We start from the raw sequence: 16,950 nt of genomic DNA, 5'->3' as shown, positions 1-16,950 counted from the left end.
TAAAAACATGTCCAACCCAGGGATCACCTGCAGGTATCATCATTATTATTCTATTGTTCAACATCAATATCCTCAAAGAGGCCAAAATATATAGCAATGCTAGTGAACTAGCTTATTAGTGTAAACTGATCCCTTATTGTTCATAAAATGGTGAGAAAAAGAGGAAGGAGGAGCGGAGGCAGAAACAGAGGTCGAGGTTTTGGCTGAGATTCTCACGGGGAACGGAAGACTAGACGTCAGCAGAATTCATGGGGAATACAACTAATATTGTTCCTGCAAGTGAAAAATGTGTTACTCAGATTCAGACTTAACATAACCATGATGGAACCACAACCCGGTACTACTGATGCCCATCTGTCGAGGGAACAGGACCCTTTTTCTACCTCGCTTCACATTCCACATCAAACACCAGTAGACAGAGCCACATTAACAATAGCAGAGTCTAGTGCTCTTAATCAATTGGTTGAGCCAGCCACTCAAACAGTTTAAAAAAAAACCTGGTAATGGGTCTTATTCTCAAGATCAAGTTTTGCTTAATGACACTTTACATAAGACTAGTACCGAGGACATGGCTCCCATTTTTAATGTGTCCAAATACAGCCTTACGGCAGATGAGATATCAATTCTTAGCAAGGGCCATTCTTTTGTGCCAACAGCATGCATAAATTTCTTCGAGGTATAGCTCGAACTACAAAGATTCTACAGAAAGATGCGTCTCAATCACTTTTACGGGAGATCTCCTATTAGTAGTCCCCAAGATTCAACACGTTTAAGACCCCCATCAACATTTACACCCCCTTCGCACACTATGCCTAGCGAAATATTAACTTTAGAGAAAGATGTTTTAAAGGAAGTGGATACCCTAAGTAGGAAGAGGAAGTATGCCAAATATAATCTGACAAGAGAGGAAAATTTGGCATTAAAAAAGCTAAAGGACAATCCGGACATAGTGATCAAAGCTGCTGATAAGGGAGTTGGTATAGTCTTGCAGGACATTACAGAATATCAACAAGAAATTTTAAACCAATTGAGTGATAACTAGCTGCTACATTAAAATCAAGAGTGATCCGGCTAAGAATTTGCAATGTAAAATTGCTGAGGTAATGAAACTGGGACTTGATCAAGGATTCATTAGCAAAAATGAATTTCAGTTTCTTAATGTGGAACATGCTAGAATTCCCGTCATTTATACTCTACCCTGGATACACAAAAGATTGTACAATCCTCCAGGCAGACCGGTAGTGTCAGGATGTGGTACCATTTTGGAACCACTTTGCTAATATGTGTTTTTTTTCCTGAAATCTTTTGTACCACTGACAAATTCATATGTAAGAGACAGCATGCATTAAATCAAGATGTTTGAGGACATGTCCTTCTACAAAACTACAGATCTGTTGGTTACAATGGACATAGTCTTTATACACTAACATTGCCCAACAAGAAGCTTTACGGGTCATTACAGGTGTATTGGACACACGTACACAACCAGTTCATGTACCCACGTGCTTTATTGTAACACTGACAGAACTTGCTTTAACACAGAATTACTTTCAGTTTGACACCTTTTTTACTATCAAGTGAAAGGTGTAGCGATGAGAGCAAGCTTTGCTCCAGACTTAGCAAATCTATTTATGGCTGATTATGAGGCAAGGAATAAACATCGGGGTTTAGTAAGGGATTTCTTGACTGAAAAAGATCTAACTCTACTGTATTTTCTTTCAAAAAAGGAAAAAATCTGAAAGATGCATTATGAAAGCAGCATTCCCACATTTGTCACAACCTTCCATCAACACAATATGGGGTCTTCCAGTTGCACTAGGGCATCACAAATGTGATAAATGTTTGACATGCACACTAAGTTTGAATACAAAAGAATTTCCCTTTGATAATAATGTGGTCAACTTGAATTCCTTCACTAATTGCAACACACAAGGCGTTGTTTATGCAATCTGGTGTCCCTGTGATTTGTTGTATATAGGAAAGACAACCCAAAAAGTGAAGTGTAGAATTCTGCTACATAAAAACAGGAGTAAGTGTAAAATCATGGGAGCACCACTTGTGGAGCATTACCTAAATCAAGGACACAGCAGCGAGGAAATAATATGGCAAGTCGTGGAACAAGTGAAAATGGGACCCTGTGGAGGTGAAAAGGAAAAGCTACTCTTCAAGCGTGAAATGTATTGGATAGAGAGATGTGGGACAGTGGCAAGAGGTCTCAATAGTCTGGAGGACTGGCATCAGTCAGCATCTTTCTAGGTGACATGAATCAAATGGACTATAGTTGATAATCTAATTATGAACATTTTGAACATTATTATACATGATGTGAGTTAGTTCTTGATTTCCATAGATAGTTGTGACAATAACACATTATATATATATATATTTTTTTGTATGAAGATCAATTACAATAGTACATGAAATATTAAGCCCTTTTCTAAATATTCACTTCACTGTTGGCTATGACATTAATTTTCACATATTAATTGCAATTGTACATAAAGACCTTTTATAATTGGTCTTTCACTTGCGGTTTCATATATATAGTGACTGGCCATTGTTGCCTGTGAATGAATGAATAGGTTACCTAATTTGTTCCTTATCTTGCTCCTTCTCAGGCTTTTATTCCAACTTTATGGGCCCTTTATTACTGTTAGAAAATGGATGCTACTGTTTAGTCTAGATTCACTACACAGATCCACATAGATAAGGGACCCAAGTATCCTCCTGCACGGGCTTTTATTTCAACTCTGTGGGCCCGTAATCACTGTTCAATAGGAATGCCTCTGTTTTTTCTAGATTCACCACATAGAGAGTAGACTTGATATACTTACGTGTCTGCTGTGTGATGGATGTTTCGATCTCTGTCTTTGCATCTATCTTTGCGCAGTCTCAGGGCCCCGTTTTTTAACTCTGGTGGAGCCAAATTTCCTTCATGTTTATATAAGGGACTTTGTACCCTTTGGGTCTATGTCCTCCGTGTCAGCTGCTTGTTTCTTCATTTTATTCATTCAATATTTTTGATTCAGCAGTAATGAAATAGTTCCCTTTTCAGTTCACTACACTAATGTGTCGGTTAGCGACTCGTTCTCAGAATGGGATGTTTCCCGGGTAAGGCTTGTGCGAGTTGTTGAAAGTTTTGTGAATTTCCAATGGCGTTGGACACCAGAGGGTATTCCGACTCCTCCGCGAGGACGCTACGTGCAACTGTTTCCATTTAATGTAGCCGGGTTTGTAGAGCAGGAAATTTACCAGTTGGCGTCCATCTACGGAGCGAGTAGTAAGTCTCCATCTTCGCTCGATTCACACCAGTTGTTTTTTGGGGTTACTATGTAACAAAACATCATCTATCTGACCGAAACATGAACTCAGAATAGAGATTACAAGGTTACTAAGTATTTAGTTCATGATTGTTAGACTTTTCATCTTTGACGTGGTCTCCCTTAACTCTTTGCCTCTGTTCTCCAGGTTGTTGATGTGTGCTGGACTCCGATTTTACTGTTCTTGTAACTCTGGGCACTTTACCACTGCTAACCAGTGCTAAACTGCAATTGCTCCTCTACAAAATGTGTATGTAATTGGCTTATCCATGATTGGCATATTTGGTTTACTAGTAAGTCCCTAGTAAAGTGCACTAGAGGTGCCAGGGCCTGTAAATCAAATGCTACTACTGGGCCTGCAGCACTGGTTGTGCCACCCACATAAGTAGCTCTGTAATCATGTCTCAGATCTGCCATTGCAGTGTCTGTGTGTGCAGTTTTAACTTTAAATTCGACTTGGCAAGTGTACCCACTTGCCGGGCCTAAACCTTCCCTTTTCTTACATATAAGACACCCCTAAGGTAGGCCCTAGATAGCCCCAAGGGCAGGGTGCAGTGTATGGTTAAGGTAGGACATGTAGTAATGTGTTTTATATGTCCTGACAGTGAAATATTGCTACAATTGTTTTTCACTGTTGCAAGGCCTGTCCCTCTCATAGGTTAACATGGGGGCTACCTTTAAATATGATTAAAGTGTAGATTCCCTTTGGGAGCGGATGGACATCTGGAGTTTGGGGTCTCTGAGCTCACAATTTAAAAATACATCTTTTAGTAAAGTTGATTTTATGATTGTGTGTTTGTTTGAAAATGCCACTTTCAGAAAGTGAGCATTTTCTTGCTTATACCATTTCTGTGACTCTGCCTGTTTGTGGATTCCCTGTCTGGGCCAGTTTAACAGTTGGGCTGGTTGCACCTCACACTAGAGAGTGACACAAAGGGAGCTGGGGTGTAGTCTGCATGTCCTGATGAGCCATCTGTGCTAGGAGGGAGAAGAGGAGATGCCACTCACACCTGAAAGGGCTATGCCTGCCTTCACACAATGCCGTCTCCAACACCCTGGTGAGTGTCTGGGGCCTGGCCTGGGCAAAGCAGGATTTCACATTCAAAAGAGACTTTACTTTGAAGTAGGCCTACTTCAAAGGAGAAATTGGGTATCAGAAGGGCACCCAAAACCACAGACTTTAGAACACTTCTGGAAACAAGAAGAACCTCTGCCTGGAGAAGAGCTGAAGAGCTGAGGAAGAAGAGCCGCCCTACCTGTGACTGTGCTTTGTGGAGCTATCCTGCAGTTGCTGCTTCTGCCAGAATAAGAGGACAAAGACTGGACTTTGTGTGCCTTCCATCTTGAGAAGAAATCTCCAAGGGCTTGATTTAGAGCTTGCCTCCTGTTGTTTGAAGTCTCGGGGACAGCAAAGACTTGTCTCTGCCAGCACCTGGAGTCTCTAGAGAGACTCCTACTCTGCCCTGTGGTGCCCATCCAGTTCCTGGGACCCTGAAAGGGGAAGCTGGCAGCCTAAGAGGAAGAAATCCACGCACAGAGCACTGTGCGGGGAAAAGATCGACGTGACTCCGATCTGCGGCTGAAGAAATGACGCACCGCCGGCTCTGCGGCAAAAAATCGACGCTCGCTGGAAACGTGACCGAAGAATCAACGCATGGAGCAGGAGAAACGATGCGCAGCATCGCTGATGGAGGCTGGGAAATCGCAACCCACGCTGCGTGGTTTTTTTAACATCGTGCAGCTGGATTTCTGACGCAAGTACCGCTGGGCGTGTAAAAACAACACAAGGCCTGCCGGACCCGAGAGTGCTGACCGGATCAACGCATCACTGTCCTGCGGAGAGAAGGAACGACACGCCCTGACCTGACGAAAGGAGAAACAACGCAAGGTCTCGCTCGTGAGTGAAATCGACGCATTGCAAGCCCTTTTTGACACACACTCGCCCGTGCAGGGTTATTTTTGACGCACCCAAGGTACATTTTCACGCTAACAGTGTTAGTGTGTGTTTTAAAATACATAAAGACTATTTTTGCTTTTTAATTGATAACTTGACTTGTGTATTGTGGATTTTTGTTGTTTTGGTCTTGTTTTGTTTAGGTAAATATTTCCTATTTTTCTGAACCTGTGCTGTGTCATTTTGTAGTGAGTTCATTAAGTTACTGTGTGTGTTGGTACAAATACTTTACACCTAGCACTCCGAAATTAAGCCTACTGCTCTGCCAAGCTACCAAGGGGGTAAGCAGGTGTTAGCTGAGGGTGATTCTCTTTTACTCTAACTAGAGTGAGGGTCCTTGCTTGAACAGGGGGTAACCTGACTGTCAACCAAAGATCCAATTTCTAACAATGATACATTATGGAAATGTTAGGTTTTGGCACAAAAAATTGTTTTATGATACTTTCTTGTCTTGTCACAGATTTGATTTAAGAATACACATATTACCTACGAGATCAGAGATTGTAATGTCACTAAATATGGGATCATAGTATCTTATCGTTTTGGGCACAGATTCGATCTTAGGTGATGCCTGTACAATACAGTGAGTGACATACGGCATGAATTTAGAAGTTGTTCACTATTTACTTACATTATTCAGTTTTGTTCTTCCCACCATTATTAGTGTCAAACACGGTTTCATGTTACATTTTATGGTCTGCTAGATATTTAGTCATTCGGGCTGAAATCAAGTTATAACAAATAACTTTAGATATTATACAGCCCAAAAATGTTTTTCACCGTTTTACGAACAATAACGATTAGCTAGTGCACTAGCATTGCTATATATTTCGGCCTCTTTGAGGATATTGGGGTTGAACAATACAATAATAATAATCATGATACCTGCAGGTGATCCCTGGTTTGGCCAAGTTTTTAGGGACTTTCCCTATTGTGTTAGAGCCAAGTCAGTAATATCGTTGATACAGGTTTTTTCATTGCTCTTTGTAGGTGGAAGTAGGGGTTGTTTTTGCAAATTTTACAACAATTCCCACAGATGTGTGAAAGGCAAACACACATTGAATAAGACTCATTTTTCATATAACTACAATGAGTGAAAGAATTTGGCTTGGATTCTGGGGTGAGTGGAGGGAAACAGATTTGGCTCACTACCTGTTTATCTTCTTAATAATAAGGTTGATCAATAGGAAGTATAATAGATTATTGTATGTTTTTTCATGTAGAGAAATCATTAATTGTGAATTGGACGCAACACAAATAGAAGCTTGATTTTTGTTCTGATGAGGGTAAGTAGTCCCTAATGGGATATCCTCTTTTGTTCACTCATATGGCTCAGCTAAATGCGAAGACTGATTGAATCTATTTTTATTTTAGGTGCTACCTGTACAAACATGAATCTTGTCATGATGATGACCCTTTTTTATTGGTTCTCTTTTTGGGGTCGAAACGTCAACATTAATTCTTTTGGATTATTACAGAATGTAATGAGTGACTTCAGGACACCTGGATTGAAGGAGTCCTATAGAAGTTCACTCTTTCTCTTATATATTTTTAATCACAAATTGTATATATTGTAGATAACACTAGACACTTTTTCACACTAATCACATTTCACTGACCGTTATCTTAGGAGCACCTAAGTTTGCTAAATCAATCACGTTAACAATTGAATAAAAAAGACATATATCATAAGTTCCTTTGACCTTTTGGGTTTAGAATGTTCTTTTTAGAAGTAACTGTTGCCGCGGAATTCAAGGGCCACACTTCCCCCCTTGGGGCCATATATTTCTTAGAAAATTTAAAATTACACTGGGCACCTCAGCAGTGCACTGATGGGTGCACTACCTATGCTGTGGTCCCTAAACCTACATGCCCTACCATATAAGGAACTTATAGATAGGTTGATACTGCCAATTACAATTAGCCTAATTTGCATATCCACTTTACACAATGCACTGGCCCTGAGACTGGTAAGCAGTTCCCAGGGCACAGCCAAGAGTCAGTAACCACCAGTATCTGTCCAAAAGGTTTGGGGGTGACCAGGGCAATAAGGAGGACTTTCCTACTCTCGGGTTCCATCATTGCAAGATCACTTCTTACTGGAATTGTGTCAGTGAAGAAGCTGACTACTTTCTGCATGCTCTTAAAAGAGATTTAGGATTACAGAAGTGGTGCAGTGCCTGTCCAAACAGCCATTACCTAGTTACTGTGAAGATACCTTGACATGCCAAAGGCAACCAAAGGGGGGCACATCTGTCCCCCCCTAATTGGCCTGGAGGTGTGCTTGAAAATACCTTAATTCGAGTACCATGAAACAAGGTCATGTCACCACCACAACACATCTCAACAAAGGTCAAATAACATAGCTGCAAATACTTTGTGAACCTTTATATACACCTTTAGGCAGCGGGATCCAGGGTCTTTTGAGACAGCCATACCACACTGCCAACCTTCAGATGCCCTTGCAAGACCTGCCATTCACTTAGGGGTTAATGGCAACATAGTCATGCCACAGTCCAGTGAACACGTCATGGCTCACAAGGTTTACTTCGATAAACCTTACAGCTGCAATTGGCCTTGCCCCATCCCAGAAAAAAAGATTTTGTTCTCTATAATGCCAGAATAGGTATAAGATCTATTCCCCTGGAATCACCGCCATGTACCCACCTAGACATCTCTTTGTCTCCAGAATGTCATATTAGCCTAGCCCAAATCACTGCTTCTAATGGCGCCTAATGCACAAATTCTTTGAAAATGGCAGCCAAAAGATACTGAAGCTGTCAACAAAAGCCATCCTCTTCCGTTCTATCAGGTTTATCTCATGTACAAACATTTGGCTGCTCTCCCCAGTTTCTTTCTCCCCCTTCTGTCCTTTGCTCCCATTTTCCTCCCATAACGCTCTCTCTTTTTTTCTCTCTCTCTTTATGTCTCTATTTATCTCTATCCATCTTGACATCCCCCAAGAGTTCCACCTCCTTGATCATGTGTATTGGAGAGAGGGATTTATTTTCCTATATCGTCAACCACAGATGCAGAAAACCAATAAATAAAAGGAAGCCAGTGCCCTTGATGGGGCCTCTGAAACATACCTGTCTTGGTGCATATTATCCATCCAATATCATCTCTTTACAAACAATGTCATACCTCAACATGTGAATGAGCCCTCAAACCTGCAACAAAACACTGCCAGTGCACATGCTGTATGGGCACTCATGCAGGGCTCTGCTTTCCACAGTTAGCAAGATGGAGCAACGCTGTGCCTCCACATGTGATTGTGTTCAGATGACTAATTCTACTTGCATTACCACTTCATGCCTCTTCCTTGTCACAGACCTTACATTATCATGGCGACTTGTTTCGAGAAACAGTTCTACTTACAGTGTGTTTAGGCTGTGGACTTGGAGGTATGTACTTTACAAATGGAACGCTGCAAAGCATGTATGCTCCTGTTCATCTACCTCCTCTGGTTTAATCATTATTTATGATGGCAGTGTATTTCTGCTGTAATTTATGAAATAATAAAACTTTCACACTTCCAGAGGCATTGATATGCCAACTCACAAAAAAGGAAGATCCAGCTAGATCCCAGATTGCTGTGCCGCTCTTTCGTATCTTCATTTTAATGTGACATGCTCTGGATGTTCGACGGACATGTGAACGATTTACTGAATTACTGACCATGAGATATTTGTTTCCATCTTGTTTACAGGGTAAAAATTGTGTCCATAGAGGGTCAAGTATTGAACTGGTTCTTATCGTTCCTGACACCTGATCCCGGGCTCTACCTCTAAAAACATAGGGACACATTTACAAGGAAATGATGCAGCGTGGCGCTGCAAGCCAGCTTGCTGCGCCGCGCGGCGTCATTTTGAAAGTGAAGGGATGCGTCGTATTTACAGAAATTCAACGCATCCTTGTACTTTCCTCAGTGCTGGTGCACAAACTGCTGTCTAGTGCAGGGACCTTCCTGCACATAAACAATCTTTAATGACCTTTTCCTCTTTCTAAAAGTGCTGCAGAATGCAGCTCACATTGCTCCAAATAATGTTATTTCTCCCTGTTGCACCACTTTAATACCACCCCTGAGGTGGCATCGGAGTCTGATGCATTCCCAGCCTTGCAAATCTGGGAATGCGTCAGATTCCATCAGGTTCCATGGGTATTGTGAGGGAACACCCACAGCAACACCCATGGAGTGCCTCTTTCATGCAGAGTTATGCGTGAAAGGGTGCCATATTTACAAGGCCAAGAAAAGCCACACAAGGTGCCACAAGAGCACCAAACAAAGATGATGCTCTGGGGGTGCAGTGTGCTGTTAGGACCTTGTGAATGAGGCCTGTAGAGTGCAATCGAGAGCAGTCAGGCTACTGCCTTCTCTATTCACACTCTACATGGAACCGCTTGGCACAAATGGACTCAACAGTATGCTAAGCTTCATTTGAAAGTTTCAAAGCTATTCAACATCTAAATTTCCGAAACTTAATACTGCATACACTGAATTCCTCCTCCTCTACCCCAGAAGATCTCCCCTCCAGGGCAAATATGTCTGCCTAGTCCTCACACCTAGACATTTTATTCAAACTGGTCCTGTTTGTTCAATTATTTGAGCTTCACCGCTGATCTCAAATTCAAACTGCACCTTGCTGCTCGAACTTGTGCAAAGTACAGCATCTAGTCAGAAACCTAAATTCAAATCTACTATTCCTCCCTATTTTCTCAGAGCTGGGCTCCTGGTCCTAGTTATATTGTCCCATGACAGTGGCAATGCCTTACCATGAAACTGAGTAACTTAAATGTGTAAACCTCCTCCTCATATACACTTCTCTGTAAATACAATAACAAACCTTGTATATAAAGATATACAAGTCTAGAAGATGACCTGTCTGAAAATATCTTGTTTAGGGCAGGGACTGATGGCATGTAGGCAGAGTGGGTTTAGGGCGCGGGCAAATGTGGTGTTCGAATGTGCATGCATGCAAGGTGAGTGGTGTGTGTAAATAAAAAGAAAAAAAAACCACTTGCTTTGCTTGTTGCAATACGTCCAATGCTCTCCTCGCTTCGGTCTCCTCGGGCTCCAGCAAATTCCCTTATGCAATCCTGGCGCTGCTCCCATGCTGGCCACCAGCATGAGAGCAGTGCCAGGATTGGAGGGAGCTGCCTATCTCAGTGCTCTCAAGAGCACTGGAGGCTTGTGCTTTCTCTAATCCAGCTGTCGTAATACAGCTAGGTTAAATAAGTTTCAAATGTGCATGTCTGACTGGCCATCGCAAGACATCTGGCCAGTGACATGCATACTTTAAACTATGCACTGCTCACTGCTGCCTCTCAGCAGCAGTGGCCCTCCCCTTCCTGACACGCACTTCAGGACGAGAGGATGGAAAATAAAATGTTAATAAATTAACTTTTTTACCATTTTATTTTTCATCCCTGGGGGACATTTTAGACAGAGGGGTGATGCTCATCCGTCCTAATGGAGGAGCTGCTCCTGGTGAAGGGTCAAAATGAGAGAGCCTTCAGCATTTCTGCTATCTTTAGGAAACCCCATTCCACCATCTTGCCTTTCTGACACCACAACACACACAGTCAGCACCCTGCCCAAGGCGCCTATGCACGTTTCCAGTACTTGAATGTTGCAAACCAAGCCTAGAGGCCACCGAGCACAGTATATGCTGAGAGGTAATGATCAAGATAATCAGTTAGTAAGAGTAGAGGTCGACTTTTACTTCATCGTGGTGTAGTTTTCCATAAAGGAGTGTGTCTTCAGCTCTTTCTCAATTATGAGTGCACAGATGGAGAAGGCTAATTGTGATTGTTTTTTTCTACTTTGCACTTCTTCGCCTCCTGTCTGATGGCGTCTGTCTGTGGGTCTGCGGAAAGACACCTGAGGTCGGGAGCCTTTGAGCCAGGTAGTCCCGGGTGCTAGTTGTGGTGGTTTTGCAGCTAGTGCAGTTGACTTTGAAAGTGTTGCAGGTTAGCAAGGAGAGCTGACCAGGGCCTGACTGGGAGCTGGCAGCAGCCCTGGCAAGACTATTCAAATCAGCGCTCGCCCTCTCCCTCTCTTTCCATCCATCCATTGTCTGTCTCTCTCCTCTCTTTCTCTTCACCTTCTCTCTGACCTCTCGCCAGCTTCTCACTGTCTTCCCCTAGCTCTCGCTGTCTCTCGTCTGTCTCCCTCCTCCCCTCTCTATGTCCCCGCTGTGGCTGCTGCCATAAATCTCGGGGCGCTTAGAAGAGTGACAGGGGCACCAGGCGCAGCCCCGGGCCTTCAGTAGCTGGCCTCCCGTCACCGGAATGGTCAGTCTGCACTGCAGCCAGCCGAGGTCCATCAGGATAGGGCTCATGTTTCTTCAGGGTCCTGATGAGGCGTCCTGCAGCAAGGCAGTGGATGAGCCCGGAGCTGCAACCATTGAGGTGGGAGAGAGGGAGGCTTGACAGGAAGTCCTGACATCGCTTATACCTCACGTAATTTAATGGACACCTGACCCCGGACCCTCTTTACTGTAAGTCCTCTGCGCATTAACGTCATGCTCGGCCACCTTCACAATACTTATGTAAATAACTCAATTTCATGCTGATTGATAATTCCCCAAGTGACGCAGACAAATTGTCTTCCGGCGGTCTAACCAGTTTGTTGTTTTTCAGGACAGCGCACAGAGGAGATACAACGCGGCGCAGGAGAGACTGTGACTGTGCACTGTGGCTATGGAGAGGATTATAAGAATTACGGGAAAATATGGTGCAGAGAGACAGGGCGAAACATTTGTGATACTATTCTCATAACATCACTGCAGAGGGGTGTGCCACGAGTAAAGGCCACATCCGGAAGGACCCTTATAAGTGACAACAAAGAAACACAACGGATATCTGTCACGGTTCAGAAGCTAGAGAAGCCGGATGCAGGAGTGTACTGGTGCGGAGTGTATTTATATTACACAAAAGAAGTTCTGGTAATGAAGCAAATAGTCCTGCGTATTTCCGAAGGTGAGTCCAGGTCATGTTGAATAGCCCATCCAATGCTTACTGTATCCAGTTACGTTCTCCATAACCATTTCCTGCCAGTCACAACCCAACACGCTGCCAGCCTACCCTTTTTTGCGCTGTCTCGAAGAGAGATGTAGATTTCAATCTATAGGCTTCAGCCTGCCCAAGGGCTTCCTATGTGCATGCTCCATTGTTGCATTCGTCATGCCTCCTCTTGTGTTTAGGCCTTCCCCAGAGCAGGGACTAAGTACTTGTGTCCTTCCCATGGATCTACTTTTTTATTTCTGTTTGAACACTCCACATGAGAGCTGTTTTTTTTCCAAAAGCTCTTCCTGGAGCCCCCAGACAGTCTGCCTGTTGCGCCTTCCTTGCCCATCCTCCTCCCAGTCCCTTTTCCTCTCCAGCAGCTACTTTCATCCCATGATAGTGCCCCTGTTCCTCCATGAGCGCCACTGCTCCCAGTCTCTGGCAGTCCGTCGTCTTGCTGCCGTTTGGGGAGTATGATATGTGCCCACAGCAGGCTTTAGCAGCTCCCCTCCCTTTCATGTGTCTCAGTCCGAACTGATGCAGTTTCCAGGGCGCACACACAGTCCCTGAGCTGCTGTGGGTTCTGTGGGCAGTATCTGGCCTCTTAACTCAGCCTCACCGAGTATTTCACAGGTCTTTAATCAAGCATTTGCAATGCAATAGGGTCTCTCATTTCTCCGAGTTACAGCTATTAGCAGTTGTAAACTCCCAACCAGATTTTTCTTGCCACATTGAATGGGAAAAAACAGCGAGATCGCGCTGTCACAGTTCACTCGTAGTGAAACCTATCGGCAAAAGTGCAATTTTCTACATAACCAACAAAAGTGCAATTAACTATGTAACAGGGTCGATGTTATGCAAAGTGCTCGACTTCTGCCAAGCGAGATTGCGCTGCGAACAAAAGATAAAAAGTAGTCCACAAACCTGATGGGAAACAGCGAGCCTCAAATGTTTTCAGTACTTGGTCACTGCGCTCGAGGAGGGGTAATCACCGGAAAAGGCATGACGTATGCGTGCATTCCACTAATGAAAGCAAGTAGATTTTAACAGGTAAGCCCACGAACCAATGAAAGACACTGACGTGACATGGACGGGGCTCCGAACCCTTTTCTAACTCCTAAAGTGTCTCGCAAGCGAAACGCATGCGCAAGTGCATGCAACGCAGGCTCAACCCTAAAAAAGACCATTTACATCCCTCAGGAACTGGTTTACGAGGCTTTGTAGTACATTTGTGACAACTGCAGCAGGGGCGTAAGCCTTTTAAAATTATGCTTCTTTAACAAGGCATGTTCATGTTGTTTATCAACTTTCTGCGTGTCTCTGCAGTCCCTAATTCACCACTGCCATTGCTGTACGTCGCTTGTGGTGCCCCCGTCCTAGCTGTTTCTGCTTGCTTTCCCACCCTCTGCCACACCACACCACCCTCTGTCCTGCTTTTATATTATCACCAACATCCCACCGTCTTATCTGGTGCAGCTTGTTCACTTTTATGTCAACACGGTCGAGAACGAGTGCCTGTTCGGAAGCACTCATGAAAGGAGCTTATAAAATCGAAGTCAGCATTTTTGTGTTTCTGTATACCTTCTTTTTTGTGCCTAATGAAGACAGTGAGTGACTCTTCATGGTTGGAGCCCAGCTTGTGGAAGCAGATGTTAACAGTGCAGCATGGCTGCCCCTAACCAGACACACGTCAAAAGAGCCCCATGTTTAACAACTCCCTGTGAAGCTCCTGGTATCTGCAGGGAGCCACATTGTTTGCCATCTGCTGTTTATTTTTTTCAACTTACTCTTCAGCTGCATCTAGAATGCGTTCATGAAAATTAATTTCGTCATTAAATTATAAACACATTGTTTCCACAAACGTGCGGTAAAGTGGTTATTAAGGCACTGGGGAGCAGACTTACACTTTTGTGCCTGGTGTTGTTTGTTTGCAAAATTACTTATTACCGGTTGCTTCTCCCACCCCCTCAGACCATATCTTTGGTTAAGCCCCACCCTCTCCAAAATCCTCTATTGCTCTCCTACCCATTAGCCCCTCCCTGGCTACAGCTGACTCGTGCTTTGACTGCTGTCCACTGCTCCCACACCTGATAGTACCCCAGTCCTTCACTGTTGGGTTCTTTAAATAAATAAAGAAAATATTGCCAGTATTCTAAAGGAAGTTGATTGCGCTAGTGCTCATGAGAAACTGCATTTTCAGGTCAGTGAAACTAATGCAAACAATGCCCTGGTTCTGCTCTACACCCTGTGCTTTGCCACAAGCTCACACCATTAGCTATCTGTGCTGCTGTGTAAACTGCACAAATAGCGCTTTGTTAAGAAATGAGAGCCCATGTGGTTTAGGTGGTGATTGATGCTCTTTTAAATATTTTTCAGTGTTGTGTGCCAAATTCAGTAGCTCAAATTTACGGCTTGTAGAAGCCTCATAGTCAGAGTGTGCTTTAATATATAACTTTCCCACGTGCCTTGCAGTATCATAATTGAACTGCAATCAGAAAGATGAAAATCTAAGTCAAAAGTGATGTCTTTTGGCATCGGGTACCAGTGCAGGGGGTGCTTGCGGTTAGCTGGGGGGCTTGCAGAAAAAGGCTGTAAGTGCCTTTGGGAAGTCCACAATGGGTAAACACAAGGTGGGCTTCATCTCTAGAGGGTCTGGGAACCATGTTGACACCGTTGGTCCTCTTCAGCTTGGCCTAAGCAGCTTGGGTGCAGTGATGATGTCTGGTGTCGGGGTCTGGCAGTCCTGACCCTCACAGTTCTTTCTTGCGTTGCCTGCAGATGCATGGAAGCAGCTCCTCTGCTCCAAGGGAGTTCTTCTTAGTGGTTTGTGAAGCACTGGCAGCTCTCTTGGTCTCTTGGAGGGTGCTGCTGCAAGACAGGTCAGGTGCTTCTTGAGGCTGCTGCTGCAAGACAGGTCAGGTGCTCCGTAGAGGGTCGAGTGCAGCAGGCATATAGGCTGATAGGGTTGGCACCAAGTCAGACATGCTCCTCAGTTCTCGGGTTCAGAAGACTTCTTGTCCACTCCTTCTTTTGTGTCCAGCGAAGATCTGAGGATCTGGTATCAGGGGGTACCACTCAATTTAGGGGGCATAAAGGGGAGTGAAAGGAAGTAGCCAATGGGCTACCTACTCTTGGGGTCACTACACATCCTAGATGACCACTTCCTTTGAGGAATGGGCCTCACCATGTCCTTTAATTCCTAATTCCACCACACACAAGATGGTGGAATTTCTATGGCTGTGTGCATTTCAGGCTGGTCACATGAGGGATGTGTCCTGCCTGGAAATTCAACACGCCTCCTGCATAGCTAATTTTCCCGCCTGTCCAGGTGCCAGATGGGCCCTTGGACATGGGGATCAGCATCTCCCTCTGAGGGAGGCCTGATCTACATACCAAAGGCGGGTAGGCTTGGAATGCAGGTCATCCTGGTGGGAGGGGTGTGTTACACACCTGCCCGAGCAGGCTTTTTTTTTCTTTTTTTTACCTCTATAGAGCAAAGGCTCTCACCCTGGGGGGTCAGATTCTCGTCTGTTGGTGGCAGACTGGTTAGAACTAGCCAGTGAGTTCACCAGTAGATGGTAGGTTTTCAGGGGGCACCTCTAAGGTGCCCTCTGGGTGCATGTATTAATACATCCATCACTGAAATCAGTGAGGGCTTATTAATATGAGATATTCGATACCAAACATCTCTATTTTCAGTGAAGCCATTGTATAGGTGGGGAACTAGTATTGACCAGTGTCCAGCACATGAACTTAAAATGGCTTCTCTGTGCACTTACTATGTCTAAAAATCTACAAAGACAGAGCAGAGGCATAACTGCTATTGCAGATATACCCACACATGTAATATAAGGCATCCCGCCTTGGGGCTGTAAGGCCTGCTGTAGGTGTGACTTACAAATATTACATGCAGCTGTGTGCCTTGGTGTGGTTTCACTGTCAGGGAGCACCTTGTCACGCGGCCTACAATGGCAGTCTGTATAAGGTTGGTGCTGGGTCCCTTTGAGTAGCACAAGTTGTGCTGCAGCTCTTAGAGCCTCTCTTCAGGACCCATGCACTAGGTACCAGGGGTACCATTTTTAGGGACTTACAGAGGTCCTAAATGGCCTGGCCACTTGAGGATCAACTGACTAGGTGTCTTGCTTTGGGGAAGGAACACTGGCACTGGGGACCTGGTTAGCAGGAACCCAATGCACTTCAGTCAAAATTGTATCAAACACCAGGCAAAAGGTTGGGGAGGGGGGAGTACTGCAACCAGAACCCACCTTCCTACACTTGGTACAAACCAGAACCAGCAGTTGCCAAATGCATATGTAGGAATTTAGAACCCTTCTGGGTTATTCCTTAAGATGTTGTTAAAAGGCCTCCTTATATGGAGGAACTTTATCACTACAAAAACTCCTTTATTCTGCTTGAGCTGCTTTCTATCAACAATACACTGAACATTCTACACATCAAAATAAATAAATCTATAATATTGTTATTAAAACTGACTGATCCTGGAGCTACTACTTCAACAGACACTCAAGAAATGTGCTCTCATGTTTCTGATTTCTTTCATCATAAATTTATTAATATATTGATCACTCTTCAGCTTACTGACTTACCGTGAAAGCCAGTCGAAGAAAATTCCAAGGGCTGAATGTAATTTATGCTCTGGACTCTTTT

The 16,950-nt window shown here is 44.0% G+C and overlaps 1 protein-coding gene across 1 annotated transcript in view; it reads left to right on the top strand.

Annotated features, from left to right (window-relative positions):
- LOC138299814 (CMRF35-like molecule 2) overlaps positions 1-16,950 on the top strand; it is an 87,783-nt gene that overhangs the window by 26,863 nt on the left and 43,970 nt on the right. The window contains exon 2 of the mRNA XM_069238399.1: positions 11,917-12,255. Within this exon, the coding sequence (XP_069094500.1) occupies positions 11,917-12,255 (339 nt within the window). The remainder of the gene's footprint in view (positions 1-11,916; positions 12,256-16,950) is intronic.

This window comes from Pleurodeles waltl, chromosome 6 (genome assembly GCF_031143425.1).
Source record: "Pleurodeles waltl isolate 20211129_DDA chromosome 6, aPleWal1.hap1.20221129, whole genome shotgun sequence".
Lineage (NCBI taxonomy): Eukaryota > Metazoa > Chordata > Amphibia > Caudata > Salamandridae > Pleurodeles > Pleurodeles waltl.
Note: the sequence above shows the minus strand (reverse complement) of the source record. Positions and strands in the feature narration are given on the sequence as shown.